Source organism: Miscanthus floridulus, chromosome 7 (genome assembly GCF_019320115.1).
Source record: "Miscanthus floridulus cultivar M001 chromosome 7, ASM1932011v1, whole genome shotgun sequence".
In the NCBI taxonomy this organism is placed as follows: domain Eukaryota; kingdom Viridiplantae; phylum Streptophyta; class Magnoliopsida; order Poales; family Poaceae; genus Miscanthus; species Miscanthus floridulus.
In genome coordinates, this window is record NC_089586.1 from 53,270,180 (window position 1) to 53,292,190 (window position 22,011).

General features: G+C 41.4%; 1 protein-coding gene across 1 annotated transcript; it reads right to left on the minus strand.

Moving 5' to 3' along the window:
* Positions 1-3,539: 3,539 nt before the first annotated feature.
* LOC136465523 (uncharacterized) lies at positions 3,540-4,115 on the minus strand. The gene is made up of 2 exons (XM_066464219.1): positions 4,031-4,115; positions 3,540-3,955 (listed from the first exon to the last, which is right to left on the minus strand). The coding sequence occupies exons 1-2, from the start codon at positions 4,113-4,115 to the stop codon at positions 3,540-3,542; spliced, it is 501 nt and encodes a 166-aa protein (XP_066320316.1).
* Between the last annotated feature and the right edge of the window lie 17,896 nt (positions 4,116-22,011).

Below are 22,011 nucleotides of genomic sequence, written 5' to 3' on the forward strand. Positions count from 1 at the left end.
ACCTTTCCATACCTCTCCAGGACTTGAAATGGTCCAATATATCTAGGTGCCAATTTGCCTTTCACACCAAAACGAGTAACTCCTTTCATTGGTGATACTTTTAAATATACAAAATCCCCCTTGTTAAATGTCAATGGTCTATGCCGTTTATCAGCATAACTCTTTTATCAGGACTGAGCTATCTTCAAATTACTTTGTATTTGCTTAACCTTGTCTTCTGTTTCTTTCACAAGGTCTACTCCAAAGAATCTTCTTTCTCCGGGCTCAGACCAACTTAGCGATGTTCTGCATCTACGACCATAGAGTGCTTCAAATGGAGCCATCCTAATACTCTCTTGATAACTATTATTATATGAAAACTCTACCAATGGTAAGCATTCATCCCACTTTTTGGAAAAATTAAGGACACAACATCTCAGCATATCTTCAAGTACTTGATTGACTCTTTCAGTTTGTCCATCCGTCTGTGGATGATAAGCTATACTATATAGAAGTTTTGTACCCAATGAAGAATGCAATTGTTTCCAGAAACTGGAGACAAATTGTGTACCCCTATCTGACACAATAGTCTTTGGTATTCCATGTAGACTCACAATTCGCTCTAAATACATCTTGGCATATTGGATAGTGGGGTATATGGTCTTGACAGGAAGAAAATGTGCTGACTTAGTGAGTCGATCTACAATAACCCATATTGAATCAAATCCCTTTGATGTCTTGGGTAGACCAATGATAAAATCCATACTAATATCCTCCCACTTCCAAGCTGTAATAGGCAATGGCTGTAGTTCTCCAGCAGACCTCAAATGTATAGCTTTCACTTTCTGACAAGTATCACACTTTGCTATATATCTTGCAATTTCTATCTTCATTTTGGTCCACCAAAATCTTTGTTTCAAATCATGGTACATCTTATTACTGCCCAAATAAATAGATAACCTAGTAGCATGTGCCTCTTCAAGAATTGACTGTCTCAACTCAGGAACTTTTGGCACCACCAGATGATTCTTGAACCAAAGCACACCCTCATCATCTATGCTAAAACATTCCGCTTTCCCATTACTGACTCTGTCCTTGATATGGGCTATACCCTTGTTTTCTTTTTGAGCATCAATTATCTGGTTTCGAATATTGGCTTCAACCATAATGTTGGTCAAACTACCTTGTTGAATTACCTCCACATTCAACTTCTCCATTTCTTGACATAAGGTCAGACCCATTGTTTTTACTGTCAGACAATTGCAATAACTTTTACGACTTAGGGCATCTGCAACTACATTTGCTTTACCCAGGTGATAATGTACCTCCAAGTCATAATCCTTAATCAGTTCTAACCATCTTCTTTGTCGCATATTCAATTCTGACTGAGTGAAAATATACTTTAAGCTTTTGTGATCTGTGTAAATATGGCATGTATTACCAAGCAGGTAATGTCGCCAAATCTTCAAAGCATGGACCACAGCTGCTAACTCCAAATCATGAGTCGGATAATGTACTTCATGTTGCTTAAGTTGCCTAGATGCATAGGCAATGACTCGGCCTTCTTGCATTAATACACATCCAATACCAATACCCGAAGCATCACAATAAACATCAAATGGCTTTTCAATGTCAGGTTGGGCTAATACTAGTGTAGTGGTTAACAGTCTCTTCAAAGTCTGGAAAGCTTCTTCATAATCAGATGACCAGACAAACTTGACTTGGTTCTTTAACAACTCAGTAATGGACTTTGATACTTTCAAGAAATCTGGAATAAATCGACGGTAATACCCCGCCAATCCCAGAAAACTCCGAACCTGATGAACTGTAGTTGGTGGCTTCCAATCAAGCACATCCTTAACTTTGCTTGGATCCACTGCAACTCCTTCAGCTGACAAAACATGTCCAAGAAATTGTACTTCCTTAAGCCAAAAATCACACTTGCTGAACTTGGCATAAAGCTGATGTTCTCTCAAGCGATTCAGAACAATTCTGAGATGTTCCGCATGTTCCTGCTTGTTCTTGGAATATACTAGTATATCATCTATAAATACCACTACAAACTTGTCTAGCTCAGGCATGAATACTGAATTCATCAGATACATGAAATGAGCTGGAGCATTTGTCAATCCAAAAGACATTACCAAGTATTCATATAGTCCATATCTTGTGGTAAATGCCATTTTGGGAATATCTTCAGGCTTAATCTTGATTTGGTGATAGCCTGACCTCAAATCAATCTTCGAGAAAACTTTGGCTCCAGCCAGTTGATCAAAAAGTAAGTCTATCCGGGGTAAGGGATACTTATTCTTGATAGTCACTTCATTCAATGGACGATAGTCGACACATAACCTCAAGGTCTCATCTTTCTTCTTCACAAATATTGTAGGACATCCCCAAGGTGATGAACTGGGTTGGATAAACCCCTTATCAACCAATCCTTGCAACTGAGTCTTCAACTCTGCCAATTCCTTAGGTGGCATCCTATAAGCTCTCCGAGAAATTGGAGCTGTTCCGGGCTTCAACTCTATATTAAACTGGACATCCCTATCAGATGGTAGACCGGGTAAATCTTCAGGAAACACATCCGGAAATTCACACACTACCGGGATATCTCTAATCTCTCTGATAGTAGTTGCACAAACTTTGCTCACTGATCTTCGTAAGGTTGGAAGTTGGATAAGAAGTTGAGAAGTATTATCTGGCAAATTCACTCTTATAGTTCTATTCAAAGCATCTATAACAGCTTTATGCTGATACATCCAATTCATCCCCAAAATTACATCTATATCCTGGTCCTTTAGGATAATCATGCTAGTGGGAAAAATATGCCCACCCAGGCTTACGGGTACCTGGTATACCATTTCCTTAGTACACAGACGTCCCCCAGGCGACTGTATAAAGAAATTTTCTTTGGTTTCCCCAATTGAAATTTCATACTTCATCACAAATGTTCTATTGATGAATGAATGCGATGCGCCAGAATCAAAAAGTATAACTGCAGGGTGATTGGCGACAGGAAACATACCCATCATCACTGGCTCTCCTTCTAGAATCTCCCCGGCTTGAATGTAAAACACTCTTCTGGTCTTCCTTTCATCTTTGCCCTTCTGAGCATTCTAATTGTTGTTCTTATTCTGCACTTGACCCTGTTGTTGATTTACAGGGGCCTTCTAATAGTTCGAATTGTACTGCCTTGGATACGGACATTCCCTCGAGAAATGACCAGGCTTGCCACAATTGAAACAAGGATACTTGTGACCCTGGGGTGTTGGAACAATGACATTAGAATTATTTGTCTGTTGTGGATTCTGATAAGTTGCAGCAGGACAGACATTGGATTGTTGCCCAGATTGAAACTACGGCGGACGATAAGGAGGACGATAATGGTTTACTGGATGATAAATCACCCTCTGCCTCTTTTGATTTCCACCAAAAGGTCTAGACGGCACATTCTTTTTCTTTTTGAGCTCCTTATGCTGCCGATACTTTGCCTCTGAAGCAATTGCAATATTCACTGCCTCGTGATAAGTGATATTGGTACAGGCTGTCATCATTGTCTACAGTTTGGTATTAAGACCTCTCATAAACCATTTCTTCTTCTTAGCATCTGTATTGACATGCTCAGATGCATACTGCGACAGATGATTGAATCTTCCCACATACTGCATAACCGTTTGATCCCCTTGCCTTAAAGCAAGGAATTCATCCAGCTTCATAGCCATAACTCCATCCGGGATATAATGGGCTCTAAAAGCAGTACGAAACTCTGTCCAAGTTAACGGAACGCCTACAGGTTGTATGGCCATCAGATTTGCATACCAAGCACCAGCTGCACCTCTAAGTTGCTGGGCAGCAAACACCGATTTCTGAAATTTCGTGCAATGAATAAGATCAAATTTCTGCTCCATGGTCCTAAGCCAGTCATCAGCCTCCAGTGGTTCATCAGCCTTGGTGAACACTGGTGGTTTTGTATCTGTGAAATCCACATAGGTAGCCTCATGCCTATTATGATTGCGGCCACAGTTTCCATGTATCTAATTCTGATTACTTTGGGCCATCTCATGAAGCAAACAAGAATTTTCCACAGTCACATTGACTAATGCAGCGATAGCATCAGCCAGATTGGTCGGCATCGGTGGCGGGTTAGGGATATCATCATCATCTTGTGAAGTACCAGGAATATGCGATCCCCGCGTACGACGCATCTGTTCATAACAAACCAAACTTTATTCACAAGCCTTTATTCAAAGATCAAAGAGCTTACTACACGCATTACATCGATGACACTTATTTAAATACAAGAACACATCTAAACAAGACTACTATCTTAACTAGATCTTCTAGTACACAACTCTACTCCTTTCCCTGATCACTTCAAACTTCAGGCTCGGTATTCATTCCGGAAATATTACCGCCTTCATTATCACTTTCATCTATCATTACTAATTCTTCAGGATCTTCTTCTTCTTCTTCTTCTTCTTCTTCCGATTCACTTTCATTGGCAAGGATGACACCTGGGTCCATTGCATCCGCTTGGGGTTCATGATTAGGATTCAGGAGATTGCTTAGCCTATGAACTTCTTCATGCAGAGTGGTGTTATGTTCTTATAAGCCTTCTACATAAAATTCTAACTCATGAGTTCTAGCTCTAGCTACATCTTCTCTATGCCAAGCTTCATTTCTTCCGTCCACCATACGGACTATCATTCTTTCGCAGTTCCTATGAGTAGTGGTAAGACGACTCAATTGATCCTGTAATTGGCCCACCTGAATGGCATCCATAGCCCTGTCTCGAGTGGCCTGTACTAACTCTGCTGTAAGCCTCTGTATCTCTGCCTGAGGATCAGGCCTAGAGTTGCTACTGCTAGCACCGTCATTTCTAGGGGCAAGTTGATGGCGAGGAACTCCTTTCGGTCCAGTGGAAACAAGATCAATCTGAGTAATCTTGGTACGAGCCATACTGTAGGAAACAAGATCAATCTGAGTAAGACCCTTGAATCATAATCTATTGAGCAGCTAAGATGGATTACACAACTCAACCTATACACACTACCCAACCCAGACTCATAGAGGAAGGAAGTAACAAGTGAATTAACCATGATGCATGAATCGTTCTTACGAACTAAGACATCAAACTTAAATACATAAATAACACTTATTAGTATATAGGGCATAGTAATATTACTACTCCACCAAACCAAGACTTTTCAATCAAATAAAGAATGGGGAGAATGAAATAAGATAAGTCGGAAGCAATTTGGACCAAATTAATAATTTAAATAGATTTGTCCCAAATAATTTTGAAGTTTTTGTAAAACAATACCACAAAACTTGTAACAATCTCTCTGATACCATTCTGTGGCAGAACCTCCTAAATTATAGGGCCCACATGCAACTGTCACTGTCCAACGACCTTGGACATCTATGCATATGTTCCTGGTAACTTAAGAAGACTGTCGGGTGTCCTCAGAGAACCCCGAATCATCCATGATTTCCGAGCAGGATCACATTACAGAGTCATTGCAGTATTACAACAATTATTCAAATATCTACATCAGAGTAAAATATAGCGGAAGTCTTACAATAACTTAGTTTACAAAACATTTATTTCAAACCTTACAAACTCAGTTCGATTCATATTACAAACCGTAGTAGTGGAGTGGCCTTATAATATAATACAAAACACACAAGGTAACCTGCCCTGCCCAAGGACCACGCATTTACTTATCATCATCGAAATGAACAACAGTCATGCAGCACGATCCAAAACAGATCGGCTCATGAGCCTCACCTGCAACAAGGGTCAACGAACCCTGAGTACAAAAGTACTCAACAAGACTTAACCGAAATAATAATAAAATGATAAGACTTAGGAATGCAGGCTTAGGGTTTCAAGGTAGGGTTTAGCAATAATCAAAGTATTTTGCGTAAAAGCACTTTACAAAAAATTCTTATATCAACATTTAAAATTTCATACGATCATATACAAAGCTGACACGATCCGTAATGAGATCATGAAACTTCGTATCCAACAATTTCTCCAACCATAACCAGATTCCAGTTATTAATGCTATGATGCTGAACAGTGAGTTGAGTCTCCATGATCGAGGAGCAATGACGATTCGAACCGATTATAACCCAGCTGGGAATTCCAGACCACATGACATATGCAGGTCCCCGACTCACATATATCAACCTACCCTCGGATCCTCTAAACAAGAACGGGTCCGCGCCACCCAAGAATACAGTACTCCACACTCCAGCCCATTGCCACGTGGGTACACGCTATTCCCGCCATCTCTCCACTCCCAGTGCGTGAGTAGCCATTCTCATAATAGAATAGCCAAGTTAAGGCTTACCGGAGTATGCGGTTAGTACAACAAAGTCTCACCTCATGCAATTCAACAACGGTATGGGCCTTAATCGACACAGGCGAAAAGAACCCGCTCATAAGACCTCCATGTCTTGTGGCTCTCCTACACCGCATTCGCCCGGTCTAGATTTATTACTTCCCATTTCCATATCACATGATAACAGAAGTACCCAAAGTTCCATTTAAAGTTCGCAGGTGACAGGTAATCACCCGACTTTCATTGTTCTAAGCATAGCTAAGCATAACTAGGCTTATAAGATTTTGAAATGGGTAACAAGGTAGATAAGGAACGACAAGGTTGGTAATGCATCAATTAGGTTTCCATTTGACTTCTAATCTCTTAATGCAATAGATAAAAGCGAAAGCGGAAATAAATTTGTAAAACACAAGGTAAGGTTAAATGCATCCGGGGCTTGCCTTTGTTGACGGAAAACTCTGATTCAGGAGTCGTACCACAATGATCAACACCGACCTCGACAGACAGGTTAACCTCCTCAACCACTTGATTAACTACCACGGGTTCACCTTCGTTTACTATACGTAGGAACAATGCCATGTTTAACATGATGCGGAATTGAAAACATGATGCACGATGATGGATGTAAAATAATACCTGGAATACAACTTTCCTTCGCGGTACAATTACAAAACACTAACTACACCTTGTTCATAATACTCACTTCAATTGCCAAGGATCATTACAACTAATGACCCAAGGTCATCACTCAACCCAAAATTCAATCAAAACCTAAATCATTAAAGGTTACTATTTGCTTTTATGAATTAATTATTTAATTCAAAATTATGAAATAATTTAACTTGTTCCAACTAAGCTCAAAATTTTTGTATATGTTCATCACATGATAACTAAGTGGCAAAACAATTTTCATAATTTTTGGATAATTAATTAAGCCTAGAGAAATCATGGAAAGCCATTTATTAATTAATTGGGCAATTTTTATCATATCCCAAAAATACTGAAAATCAATATTTCAAATTTTTATTACATAATATACATCACAAAGAATTCACACAAAAATTTTCATAATTTTTGGAGCTGTAAATAATTCTACACAAAAATATCAAATTACAGCACTATTCATTTAAATCTGAAAAATAGAAAATCCACTTAGAACGCTGAGTCACTGACATCGGGTCCCACATGTCATCTTCTACCTCCGACGTTGACCACGGCAGCGACGGCTCTGACCGGTGATTCCTCGCCGACGACGAGACCAACGGCGATGGCAAGGATACTAAAACGTTCACCAAGACTAGGCGCATCGATTGGTGGCACAAGTTCGACTAATTATGGCAAGGTTCAAGCTTCACGCCGGCCATGGCGGTTGCGGTGGCATGGCTGCTCTACTCCGATGATAGGAGACTGGTAGCGACTAAATACACGGCATAGGAGGGACCAGTAGCTCACCACGAACACGACCGAGCAGAGATCAAGGTTGGAGAAGCAGCGTAGACGCGGGTCGACGTGCACAGCAACGGCGGCGGAGCAAGGATCGTCGGTGATGGTATGCCGGTGACTGCAGTGGTCAAAATGAACAACCAGCTACGGATTAAGCACCACAGCTTCGCGACGAAGCCGTAGGTACACGGAGCAAGGACAACGGCTCACCGAAGGATGCTGGCCGCGGTGAAACGGAATCTCGGGTGAGTTCGCCGGCCACGAGGAAGATGGCGATGAAACTCGAGTTCCCGGTGAAGACAAACTGAATTGGTGGGTCAGCTAGAAGCGCAAGGAGTAGGCGGAGCTAGAACCAGCTTAACAGCGATGGTGGAGCACAACAACGACGGCGCGGGCTCGCCGGAGATGGAGCAGTGGCGACGGAAAAACAGAGCAATGGGGCGGGGTCAAACGGCGACGGCTCAGGCTATAAATGATGGCCAGGAAGCTCAAGGAAGCTGCGCTGAGGCCTTCACCATGCCAGCGCGATGCCAAAATGGCCACGACCGCGCCTGGAACGCCGAAGAAGGAATTGCCGGCAATGTAGCTTCGGCGGTGATCACTGTTCACAAAATTTATAGATTTGCCATTTGCCAAAAATTCTCAAATTACTCCCAAATTTTCATAACAACTCAAAAATCTCCAAAAACAAAAGTTGTTCCAAATCAAAAGTTCTACAACTTTGCTTTTGAAACCATATCCAAATTCGGTCTACATTTTGAAATTCAAATTTGAATTCAAAAGGGGACACTTTAAAGAATTACGCCTTTTCAAATTACTTCAAAATTTTCTAAATAACTTTGAAAACTCCAAAAACCAACTTTGTACAACTTGACAATATCTACACTTTTGCTTTTAAGCTCAACCCCAAAATATGCTTAGATTTTGAAATGGGTTTTTAGGGTAGAATTTAAATACTGAAATTAGGGTTTTCGGAATTCTGAAACAATACAAGTATTTCAAACTTGATTCAAACAATACAATTCAACACATACAACATAAAGTAAACTTGTTTTAGTAAATGCATATCAAAGTTTGCAATATGTCCAAATGCTTTGCAATGCATATGATGTTATGGCTAGTTTTAATATTTAAAACACCCGGGGTGTTACAATATAATATGAGAGTCAAATTTGGTGACCTATTCCACTCTACACACAAAGGATCACAAAGTTTGACCCTCCCTTGTGCTACTAATGTCTTTCTTTTTGGTGTTTGATTCCAAAGGGGGAGAATTTAGAGGACCAAAAGCAAGCATTAATTTGTAGGACCAAAAGCTAGACTATAATGGTCTACAAGTGGTAATGGTCCGAGAAAGGGAGGACAGTGGATTATGGATTGCCTATGTAATGGGGAGAATTTATAGCAAGCAAGGGTTAAATCCATAATGCCACATAGGGACATTTGTAAGGGCAAGATAAGTTTTTTTATGTAGTATCTTTTAGTCTTACAAGTAGTATCTTTTAGCATCATATAACCTTTCCCCTTGCTTTGCATCCTAGCAAGTAGATAGTTTTTAAATTCCAAATTTTTATTATTTGCTTGCTTTGGTCGTGTTGTCATCAATCACCAAAAATGGGGAGATTGTAAGGAAAATGGACCCTTGGCCCATTTACTTTGGATTTTGGTGTTTGATGATCAACACAACCAAATTGGACTAATGAATTTGCAAGTGATTGGTTTGTAGTTCAATAGGATGCAAGACGTGACTAGGATGAAGGCGACGTGATGATCCGATGATCAACACCATAAGCAAGACCTTAGAAGCACAGGAGAAGACCCAAGATAACAAGCAAAGTCCAAACGCGAAGATAGGAACCAAGCCATATGCAAGATCACAAAGAAATGAGCTCATAGAATGACCGAATGCTGGACCGGACGCTGGGGAAAAGTGATCGGACGCTCCGATCAAGAGGCTCGGCAATAGGCATGAGTGGACGCTGGCGACAGATCGACCGGACATAGGACAGCAGAGTCTAGTCGAGTACAGAGAGGTTTCAGAGTGGTGAAAATGCGACCAGATGCTGGCAGCGTCCGATCAGTGGATCACGGCTCTAACGGTCGGGATGACCGGACGTGTCCGGTCAGGACATGATCAGCGTCCGGTCAGTAGCAGAAAAGCGGGATTTCATCCACAACGGCTACTTTCTCAGTAGGGCTTTTAAATACACCCCAACCAGCCAAATGATTGTGTGGAGCTGAGGAAACATATCTAGGGTGTTGATACACCATTTTAGTGATCTCCACTTGCATAGTGCTTAGTGTTTCATTAGGTGGTTAGCGTAGGTACTTTCCGAAGTGCTTAGGTTGATTAGACCACCGCTTATGCGCTTGCTCTAGGTTTAGACCTAGTGTTTAGTGAGGTTTGCATATCTCTTACCACTCGGTGCTTGTGCGCACCATTGTTGTACATCGGAGGGGCTTGTAGTCTTGCGAGATCACACCAACCGTGTTTGTGTTGTGGCCGCCACCGTGTACAGGAGGGAACAAGGCCCATGGCGTTTTGGCCGGAAGCTTGATAGTGAAGACGGCGGGGAGCATCCGGGAGAGGCTTGCCGGAAGGCACGTCGGAGACCCACTTGTGCATGGGGAAGGCCCGATGCTATCCATGGAGTTACCCGACTGGGAGCTTGGCCCTTGCGAGGGATTCCTTGCGAGGGCTCCAACGAGGACTAGGGGGAAGCTTGCACGCTTCTTGATACCTCGGTAAAAATACCAGAGTCGTCGCTGAGAGTTTGCATATCTCTACCTTGCTCTTTAGCTTCCGCATTTACATTAATTGTATTACTCCTTTTGTGGTAGAGATAGCAACACACTAGCAAAACTGTAGTTGCACATTTAGATAGTTTATCTTTTGCATAGGTTTTGCTAAGGTTAGAAAAAGAGGCCATAGTTTAGAGTTAGATTTTTAAGTTGCCTAATTCACCCCCCTCTTAGGCGTCACGGTCCACTTCAATGTGAACTATTTGTGAAAGCACTCGATATCGGCTAAAACAGCCGATTCAGGTATAGCGCACAGTTAAGATCATGCCCTCTCACAAATAGATCTACCAAATAATGATCCCCACTCCACGATGCTAATAGTGGGGTGTGAGGCAGAATCACATAGGCCATGATAACGGGCTATGGAATGGTTTTCGCTGGCCAATAGATCTACTCAAGATCAGACACGTCTTAACCGCATGCTATGCACGATTAAGATTGATATAAAACAGCCAATAAAACACAACTCATCATTTAAAGTGCAGATTAGATCAAATTTAGATTAATAAACGATGGGTTAAAAAAGATATAAGACCGATCTAGATCAATCCCAATTAGGCGAAGTGATATTGCTGTAATTAAATAAATAATGAAAGCAAATAGGCAATATCGGTAACTTAATGAATCTATCTGAAGGAACGCCACCCTTAGATAGAGCCGATAACTTGACCTTAATCTAGTTCGAGCAGTGGAGGTCGACCAGATCGATGCAGCCTTACTTGAACTAGACAAGAGTCGATAACTTATACCAGAGTCGCACTGGAGGTCGACTGGATCGATGCAGCCGTATGAACAGAGGTATAAGCCATGACGATACTTACAAACAAGCAGTGAAGGACGACCGGATCGATGCAGCCATACTTGCTGAAGAACTCACCGAGATCTACTCTACTCCTACTCCTAAGGGGTGGCCAGAGCCAAAAAAGTAAGTAACTTGTATTTGATTGATTGTCTTTTACAATAGCCAGGGTTTGATATTTATACCTAGGACATGCGCATGACTCCTATCTAAGCACAACTCATCACAATCTTTGACCCTAGAGAAAACATTCCTAATTTAAGATAACTTGGACTCTAATCTTTCCCTTTTTGTAGAGTCCAACATGTCTTGTCCTGGTGCCGATTGTAGCTTTTGTCGTTATCTGTTGGCGCTATCTGAAGAAAGCCGATTCTAGTTTTTGCATTCGAATCAGCTGATACCGACCTACATGCGATTGATTCCTTGATGACATGATCTTGGGAGCTTTTGAGTCCCTACGACTCTTCTTCCAAATTTTGGTGTAAACACATGCACCCCAATTTTGGGATAAAAGTAATTTTATTCTAAAATTACCGCATCTGTGTCCCTGATAGGCCCACAGTCATGGGTAGAGAATCTTGATCTGGGGTCTACTGTTTGTCATCGCCTATGTCAGCTCATGAGCCCATGCTTCAAAACTTTTTACGAGAGCATCATTGCTTCATGGGTACTTGGATTCATCTTTTCAGGCCGGCTATAAAATGTCTATCCGACCCTGGCGAGAGCAACTCAACAATTCAGCCATGTTTCTCTTCTATCTGCCCCCTCAAGTGCCTCCGACTCTACCGGACCCTCCATGGTCTATCCTTTTGCTATGAAGATCTTGAGCGGTTAGAAGAATTCTTGTGCATAGGGTTAGAGCTGACGACCGAACAAATTGGTTATGAAGTATTAATCCAAATGCTAGGGTAATATTTCTTTAGATATTTCCCATTGTTTGCTCGACCAAATTCTTCCTCTCCTCTTAGTGTTTCCAAAATATAAGCATTACCAAGCGCACAACGTTTGATCCAATAAGGTCCTTCCCAGTTAGGTGACCATTTGCTGAATTTACTGTCCTTTGACCCGATCGGCAATTTTACTTTCCAGACCAAGTCTCCTTCAGAGAATTGTTTAATCTTGGCCTTTTTATTATGATATTTTGCAACCCTCAATTTATTGGCTTCGATATTTTCAAGAGCACGTAGCCGAAGGCAACTCAAGTCCTCCAAATTGTCTATCATAAGATTCTTGTAGAGTTCAGCTGACAAATCATTCTGTAGTGTAACACGCCTTGATCTAGTTTGAACTTCCCAAGGATGAACTGCATTATGGCCATACACAAGTTTGTAAGGTGATGTTTTAATTGATCCATGATAGGCCATCCTATGTGCCCACAGTGCCTCATTTAGCGTCGAATGCCACTTCCTTAGCTATTCCTCGATCTTTTTCTTGATTAGCTTAATCATAATCTGGTTGGACGCCTCTGCCTGGTCATTAGCCTGAGCATAGTAAGGAGAGGAATTTAGTAGCTTGATTCCCATACTGGCAGCAATATCCCTGAACTCTTCTGATGTGAACATTGTCCCTTGATCGGTAGTTATAGTTTGAGGAATCCTAAAATGATACACAATGTGTTCCCTGACAAAATCAATCATGTTCTTTAAGGTTACCGTCTTCAAAGGAATTGCCTCAACCGATTTAGTGAAGTAATCTATTGCTACCAATATGAACTTATGTCCTTTGCTTGAAGGCAGAAAAATCTAGCCAATTAAATCAATTCCCCAACCTCAAAACGGCCATGGCTTGATTATTGGATTCATGGCCGACGCAGGCGATCTCTGGACATTACCAAAATGTTGATAGTCCTGGCATCCCTTGTAATATTCAAAACATTCTTCCAATATCGTTGGCTAGAAATATCCGGTTCTGTGAATAATCCATTTCACCTTATAAGCCGATTGATGAGCTCCACATATCCCTTCATGCACCTCACCCATCAACACCTTAGCTTCTTCTTGGTTTAAGCATTTGAGCAACACCCCATCGACTATTTTATAATATAACTGATTATCTAACAAAACATACTTAGCCGATTTATATCTTAGCTTTCTGGTAACTTTCTGAGATGGATCTCTAAGGTAATCGGCTATTTCGACTCTCCAATCATCGCTTGAGGTTTCACTACTCAAGACTTCTTGAAACACTTGATATCCTGATGCACTTTGAGCTAGACGATTAGCCTCTTGGTTTTGTGCTCTCAGAATATATTGGAAAGAGATATGAAGAAACTCCTTGAGCAACTTTTGGCACTCATCATAGTATCCTTGCAAAGTCTCTTCTTTGCACTCATATGGGCCAATCAACTGATTAATAATTAACTGTGAATCTCTAAATACTTCAATTGCTTTGGCCTTTACTTCATGAAGAAGTTGAAGTCCCTTAAGAATAGCTTCATACTCCACTTGATTGTTAGTAATCATTGGTTCAGTTGGAAGAGCAAACTCAAAACTTGCCCCCCCCCCGAGGCAAAATAATAACAATACCAATGCCACCACCTTGCTTGCATGATGATCCATCAAAGAATAACATCCAAGGCATCGGCTCTACATAACCTGTGTTTGGCTTATGATGCTGGGTGACAAAATCGGCCATTACTTGTCCTTTGACTGCTTTGCCAATTTGTACTTCAAGTCAAATTCCGATAACGCAAGAATCCACTTTCCCACTCTTCCATTCAATATTGGCATTGATAACATGTGCTTAATCACATCAGCCTTGGAAACAACTGTACATGTGGCCGATAATAAGTAGTGTCGCAACTTAGTGCAAGAGAAATATAAGCACAAGAATAACTTTTTGGTGGGAGAATATCTTGTCTCTGGATCCAGTAGTCTTCTATTCAGATAGAAAACAACTCTCTTTTCCTTTAAATTCTTGCATCAAGGCCGATCCAATTGTCTTGTCATCAGCCGATACGTACAACTTAAAAGGCTTACCTTGCTGAGGAGGGACCAACACAGGTGGACACTTTATGTATTCTTTTATCTCTTAAAACGCCCTTTGTTGTATGTCACCCCACTTGAATTCTTGATCACTTTTCAACTTCAACAAAGGAGAAAACAACAGGATCCTTTTCGACAAGTTAGAAATGAATCTTCTGATGAAATTAATCTTACCAAGCAGAGATTGCAACTCTGTCTTAGTAGTCGGGGGAACTACTTCATCAATTGCTTTTATGCTTTTTTGACCAAGTTCGATTCCTCTCTCGTGGACCATAAATCCCAAGAATTGTCCAGCTGAAACTCTGAAAGCACACTTATTAGGATTCATCTTTAGACCATGTTTTCTTGTGCATTCTAGAGTCTCTCGCAAATTAGCTAGGTGCTCTTTGTACCCTATGGATTTTATAATCACATCATCGATGTAGATTTCAACAATCCTACCGATCAACTTATGGAAAATGTAATTCATCGCCCTTTGATAAGTTGCACCGGCATTCTTCAGACCAAAGGTCATCACAACCCACTCGAATAAACCAATTGTGCTAGGGCACCTGAAAGCGGTCTTTGCTATGTCTTCCTCAGCCATGAAAATTTGGTTATACCCTGCATTGCCGTCCATGAAGCTAATAACCTTATGCCCGACTGCTGCATCTACTAACATATCAGCTATCGGCATCGGATAACCATCCATGGGTGTGGCTTTGTTCAGATCCCTGAAATCGATGCAAACTCTTAATTTTCCATTCTTCTTATATACAGGGACAACATTCGATATCCACTCTGCATATCGGCACGGTCGGATAAACTTCGCCTCCAGTAACCTTTCAGTCTCCTTTTTGATATCATCAAGCACGTTTGGGTTGAACCTCCTTGGAGCCTGTTTAAATGGATGATATCTAGGTTTGATTGGCAACCGATGTTCGACAATTGATCGGTCTAGACCAGGCATCTCATAGTACTCCCAAGCAAAATAGTCTTTAAATTCCCTTAACAAATCAACTAATTCTCGTTTATACTTAGGGTCCAATTTGGCACTTACATATGTCGGCCTAGGTCTATCTCTAGAACCAATATCTACTTCTTCTAATTCATCGGCCGACGTGAAACCATGTCCTAGTTTGCCATTTGTGCCATCCATTGGATTATCCATTAAGATAAATTTTTAAAGTCGACTGCTTGGATCGGCTGTTGGCTTTCACCATTGACTCTAATGAAGCCTCCTTCCCATAACTTGCTAGAAAAGCACTCGAAGTCTCCTAGTTCCCAGAAGATTGGATCGGCTGTTGCGACGCTCATAGACTCATCAGCGCGAACCAGCTCGACATCATCTCCATGCCATTGAATCAAACACTGATGCATGGTCGATGGTACGCAACAGTTCGCATGAATCCAATCATGACCAAGGAGTAGACTGTATGACCCTTTTCCATCGTTGATGAAGAATGTGGTGAGTAGAGTCTTACTCCTGATTGTTAGTTCGACATTTATTGCCCCCCTAGGTCTCAGATGTATTGCCTCCAAAATCCTTAAGCATCATGTCAGTCTCCATCAAATCTCCAGGTCCTTTGCCAAGTTTATGAAAAGTAGTGTAAGGCATAAGATTGATAGAAGCACCTTCGTCCACCAACATCTTGTTCATCGGCTTCCCATCAACAAAACCTTTCATATATAAAGCCTTTAAGTGCCGATGCTTGACTGGTTTATCAAATATTGCTTGTTGTACAACCGTCAACTTGGCAACTATTTCTTCATACTTCGATTCATCAAAATCTGAATACACTTCTTGATTTGTTGGAGCTCTGAATTCTGATGGCAACAGAAAAGCCATTTGGATATTAGCCGATGGTTGCTTTCTATCGGCTGTTTGCTTAGTACGCCACACTTAAGGTTTACTGGATGCCTAAGCCTATTCCAACTCCTTGTTCCTTAGGCATTGCACCCTTCTCTTCTGGCTTCTTGTCAAACCTCCTAGACACCATTAGCCTTCCTGCCAAACATATTTTCTTTCGTTGCTTTCTTTTTTATAATCAGCATAGTCTTGGTCAATAACTAGTTTTCTAAGCCAACTATGAACACTTCCATTTTTTAAGCACCGATCCATGTTATTATGATGATATACATCTTGAGCATGGATAGACCGGTAGTTGGTTTGATATTGCCCAAACTCCCGATATTGATTGATGCATCCTGTACAGTCATGTCTGGTAGGCAACTTGAAACCTTTATTCCAATAATGTCTGAAGAAAGGACAATTCCAATGTGATTCGGCTTGCATCCTTTCATACCTCTCTTTTTCTAGTTGACGCTGGTATTCTTGATCCTCTAACCAACGCTAATAATCCTTTTCTTTCTGCCGCTGCCACTTATTCAATAGGATTCGAGATGTAACTCGCAGCTTTGTCGCCCCATTTTTTGATGTTTCCCCCTACTCATATCGGCTCTTTTGCTTGTCGTGATGTCTTTTAATTTCCCTGTATTCGTCGGCCAATATTTGCATCTTGGGATCGACTGTTCTAGCTTCTCTTGATTTGATTGATGTTAGGACCTTAGTTTTTCCTTTGATCAGCCTAGCATCAACCATGTTTTGATCTCCTAGGAAAGGATTATCATCAACTTTCATTTTCTAAGGCATGTCAAATCTGAGCCATCCTTGTGGAATAGCCCTCTGTATATGTTGCTGGAAGATTCTGTATTCATTAGTGGAATGAGAGGTCGCGTTATGGAACTTGCAGAACTTCTTATTCTTCAACTAATCTGGGGGCAACATAACATGATTATCGGGCAACTTGATTTGTCCCTTCTCAAGCAAGAAATCGAAGAGCTTGTCTGATTTTGTGACATCAAAGTCATAGCCCTCCTCGACTCCTCTTCCCCAAAGATTTGGCACCATTACTATCTTTTTGCCCCAATTCCATTCAGCCACAGCAACCTCTTCTTCTTCATCTTCATAGCCGTCATCAATTGAGTATGGATTATAAGCTTCGGCCACTGTGGTACTCTTCTAGAATCAGGTATCTCTACGCACACTCTAGAATTGGCTATTGAGCGCTGCCACTCGTTGAGCCAATTAACCCAAGTTGTCAAATTCTTGTCCCAGCAGGTTTTCTTTTTAAATTGGCAGCATTCCTTGAATAGCTAAAGCAGCTAGTTGATCATCAGCCAAGTTTAAGGAGAAGCACAAGTTCCTAGTTTCTTGGTACCTCTAAAGAAACTCAGTGCCCGATTTATTAGTCTTCTGCCTTATAGTTGTCAGATCGGTAATCTTCTTTTCTCCAGTCCCATTGTAAAAATATGTATGAAACTTCTTCTCTAGGTCAGCCCAATTGGCGATGGAATTGACTGGCAGTGATGAAAACCAAGTGAAGGCTGGCCCTGATAGGGACAAGGAGAAGAAATGAACTCAATGGGCATCCTCAACTGATGCCTTGCCCAACTGTGTAAGATACCGACTGACATGTTCTATCGTGCTTGTACTGTCTTAGCCATCAAACTTAGCGAACTCTGGGAGTTTATAATTTGTGGGAAGAGTGACCAAATCATACCATTCTAGATATGGGCGTTTGTACGAGAAGGTTAGCCCTTTTGGCTTCAGGCCAAACTGATTCTTCATCATCTCGATCACCCTCAGCAACAACTCATCAGCTTGCAGATTTGGATTTCTCTGCACCTGCTGACCTATCTGTGGATTGAAATCCCATATGCCTTGATACCTTGGATTCGGAATCATGTGAAGGGTGTTATAATTTGTGCCATAGTAATACCCTTGTGGAATCTCTATCTGTTGGGTCCTTTGCTGGCTTGCTGCTTGAAGTCTCTGATTGTAGACATGAGGATCTATATCTCTATGGATCCTTTGAATTGATGGTGCTATTTTTTGAGCCGACGATGGTATGTGGCCTGATGTGCCAAAATTGATCACCTGGTTCTAACCTTGCCCCGCTGGCTATTGCACATGCTGTACTAATGGTCCAGGATTATACTATATTTGATTCATACTAGTACCTTAAGCATGTTCATATAAACTCTGAACTGACTGGACATCACCATTACTAGCTGGTGCTGCTTCTTGATGGCTGGTACTGACTTGATTAGTCTCTTCGGCCGATGGATCTAGAATATTGTAATAAGTCATCCCAACTTGACCAACTAGAAACCCATGAATCGCCTCTTTCATGGCGTTGTGGAATGTGTCTAAGAAAGCTTCATTATGGCTTGATATGGTATCGCGAACAGATTTGTCTACAACTTTCGTAAAGAAACACCTGTCTTCAGCTTCGGCTGTATCTGTCTGCCCATGTAATAGAACTCTTGGTAGTGGAAAATTCTGAACAATTGTGTTGTCACATGTTTTGGTGTAGGACAACAAATATTTGCTCTAAAATTCTTCTATAGCTTTGTTGATGACTTCTTTATCTCCATCAGGTACATCTTCATAATGCACCATAAGGATGTCGTTGTTGTTGTGAACCGCCATGACGATTGTGGTGTCCCACCGGGCGTGCTAGAAACGTGTGTCGACATAAAATTTTTGTCTCGTGCCAAGGGCACATGAGCAAGCCGAAAGGGTCCGCTCGATGGAGCTGGAGATCCACCTAGCTTCAACATAGGGGTGGTCGATCCTGTGCACTCCTCTCAAGATGTGCCAGTCAATTTGACCCTACAATTGACAAGGAGAGAAAGTTTATCAGTAATTTACGGCAGAACATGCCGGTGTTGCCAGACAGTCCCAAATGTGTGGCTCTGAGAGCCGATATGAAAGGAGATCTATGGCAGAACCTCCTAAGAAATCAGGCCTACATGCACTTATCGTTGTCTTGATAGACCTCGGATAGTGTACACGAGTTCCCAATAACTCAACAGGTCTGTCGGGTGTCCTTGGGAAACCTAAATCATCCACGATTCTCTTTTCAAACAGGATCCCAATCACAGACATTACAGATTACAACAGTTTATTCAAATATATACATCAGAGTAAAAGATAGCGGAAGTCTTAAGATAACATAGTTTACAAACCAGTTGTTTTCAAACTTACAATACCATAAGTGTCATACAACCATAGTAGCGAGATAATATTACATTAACTTTATTTATCATGCAAACTAGTGCCTTGTCCAAAGGCCATTCATCACTCCTCATCGTCATTGACTTCAAACATAGACATGCAGCAAGGACCAAAACAAGCCTGCGCATGCGACTCACCTACAACAAGGGTTAACAAACCCTGAGTACAAAAGTACTCAACAAGACTAACCCGACGTAACAGGGGGTGAAAGACTTTAAAGATGAAGGTGTTGGGACAAGGTAAGGATGTAGCAAGATTCAAAAGTTCTTTGCCAAAAGCTTACTATTCTTATTCTATTTTCAAGTTTTACCCCTAAGTTCTTTTAGTTCATTATCTCAACTATATGTACATTTCCCATATTCCATTCCTTCTCATTCCATTCTTTTTTCATATTTTAGTAATTCACTAGTCCTGCATTGCTTCTGTAATGAATCGAGTCTCCATATCCACGGAGCACCGGCAATTCGAATTGATTCAAGTCCCAGCTGGGGATTCCTTATCACACGACATATGTAGAACTTAATCTTGCATATCTCAACCTCGCTACCGGATCCTCCTATACGAAGCCGTCTCCACGCCACCCAAGAGCACATCACACCTCAAATCCAGCCACATTCCAGCCACGAGTGTACACGCTACTCCCGCCATCTCTCCACTCCTAGTGCGTGGGCATTTGTCTTAGTATCGGATTAGCTGAAGTAGGCTTATCGGAGTATGTGACCAGTACTACAAAGTGTCTCATTCAGAAGATCCACAATGAGTGGCCTTTAAGCCACATAGTCGGCAACGTTACCCAACATTCAAGATAAGTTACCCGACTAGCCTCTAGTTCATTCTACCTTCTTTCTTTCTTTGGCCAGTATGCCATCTTTGATTGTATCGAAACTTTTACTTTGAAAACCTACCATAAGCATACTAAGCATTCTACGCCTTTATAAAATGAAATCATTTTCAAGGATGGTAAACAATTAACAATGTAGGCAATGCATCAAGTAGGTAATATCTGAATTAATCAACTTAATGCAATAAGTAACATAGGTGATAAACTTTTCAAAGTAAACAAGGTAATGGTTTAATGCATAAACCGGGGCTTGCCTTCGTTGACGATCTCAGGTTCCGGATCAGTACCACAATTATCGAATCCCATGACAACCGGGGATTCTTCCAGAACTTGCTCAACTAGAATCATTTCACTCTTGGATTCTACATGAAATGATAACATATGCTTTAACATGATGATAATGTAAACATGATGCCGTCATGGTACATGAAATATAACAACACTTCGAATACAACTGTTCTTCACGGTACAGTTGCAAGCCAACAAAACCAACTTGTAAATCTACCATCAAGGATCACACATGTGACTTAACCAAACTAATCTTGAAACCCTACTAGTCACAAAACATGACCAAAACAAGATCAAACACTAATCAAACACTTAGGGTTTGCTTTTATTTATTTTTGAATGAATTTGGAAATAAGCTCAAAAATGAACTTGTTCCAAATGACCTCAAAATTTTATGTAAGCTTCCTCATGACAAATTAGTATACCAAAACAAATTTCATAATTTTTGGAATTATACAGTGGCCTACAAAAATCATGGAAATTGCATTTATCAATTAATGGACTGAATATTTGAACATTAAAAATTTATTCAAATTTCAAGTTTCATATTTTTAAACCATACTAGAACATGTAAAGAAGCTACACACAAATTTTCAGAATTTTTGGAGCTATGATTATTTTCCTATAAATTTCCAAAGATTCAGCACTATTCAAAATAAAAAATATCAAAATACACTATTCTCTCTCTCTCTCTCTCACTGACAGCCGGCCCCCACATGTCATCCCCAACATCGGGCATTGACCGTGGCTTCGACGGCGCTGACCGGCGCTAACTCGCCGATGGTGAGCCCAACAGCGACGGCCAAAGTACCAACATGTTCACAAGAGCTAGGCGCATCGATTTGTGGTACTTTGGAGGTTGATTACGATATGGAACAAGGCTGACACCGGCCATGGCGGACGCGGTGGCACGGCAGCGTTACATCAGCGAAACAAGGCTGGTAACAGTGAAACAGAGAGTTCAGGAAGCATCAGTGGCTCACCCCGAATGTGTTGAAGCAACAAGCGAGACCGGAGAAGCTATGGTGACGCGTTTCGACGGTGACCAGGATCACGGCGGAGCGGACCTCGTCGATGACGGCGTTTCGGCAACTGTAGTGGGAAAAATGAGTAGGCAAGAGTGGAATAAGCACTACAGCATTCAAACGAAGCCGTAGAGTCAACAAGCAAGGGCAACGGCTCACCGGATGATGCTGGCCACGGTGAATCAGAGTTTTCGTTGAGGTCGCCGGCTGCGAGGAAGATGAACGTGGACAGTGAGCTCTCGGCGAAATCAAGCGGTAGCAACAGCTCGGTCAGATACGCAAGGAGCAGGCAGAACTGGAACATGGCTTTTCCGGGGCTAACTTGCGCTGAGGAGACGAGAGAAGCTCGCCGGAGTTGAGACGGCGGCATCGGGAAAATAGAGGGAATGAAAGAAAAGCCAACGACGACGTCTAGGTCTTATAGCTCGACCAGGA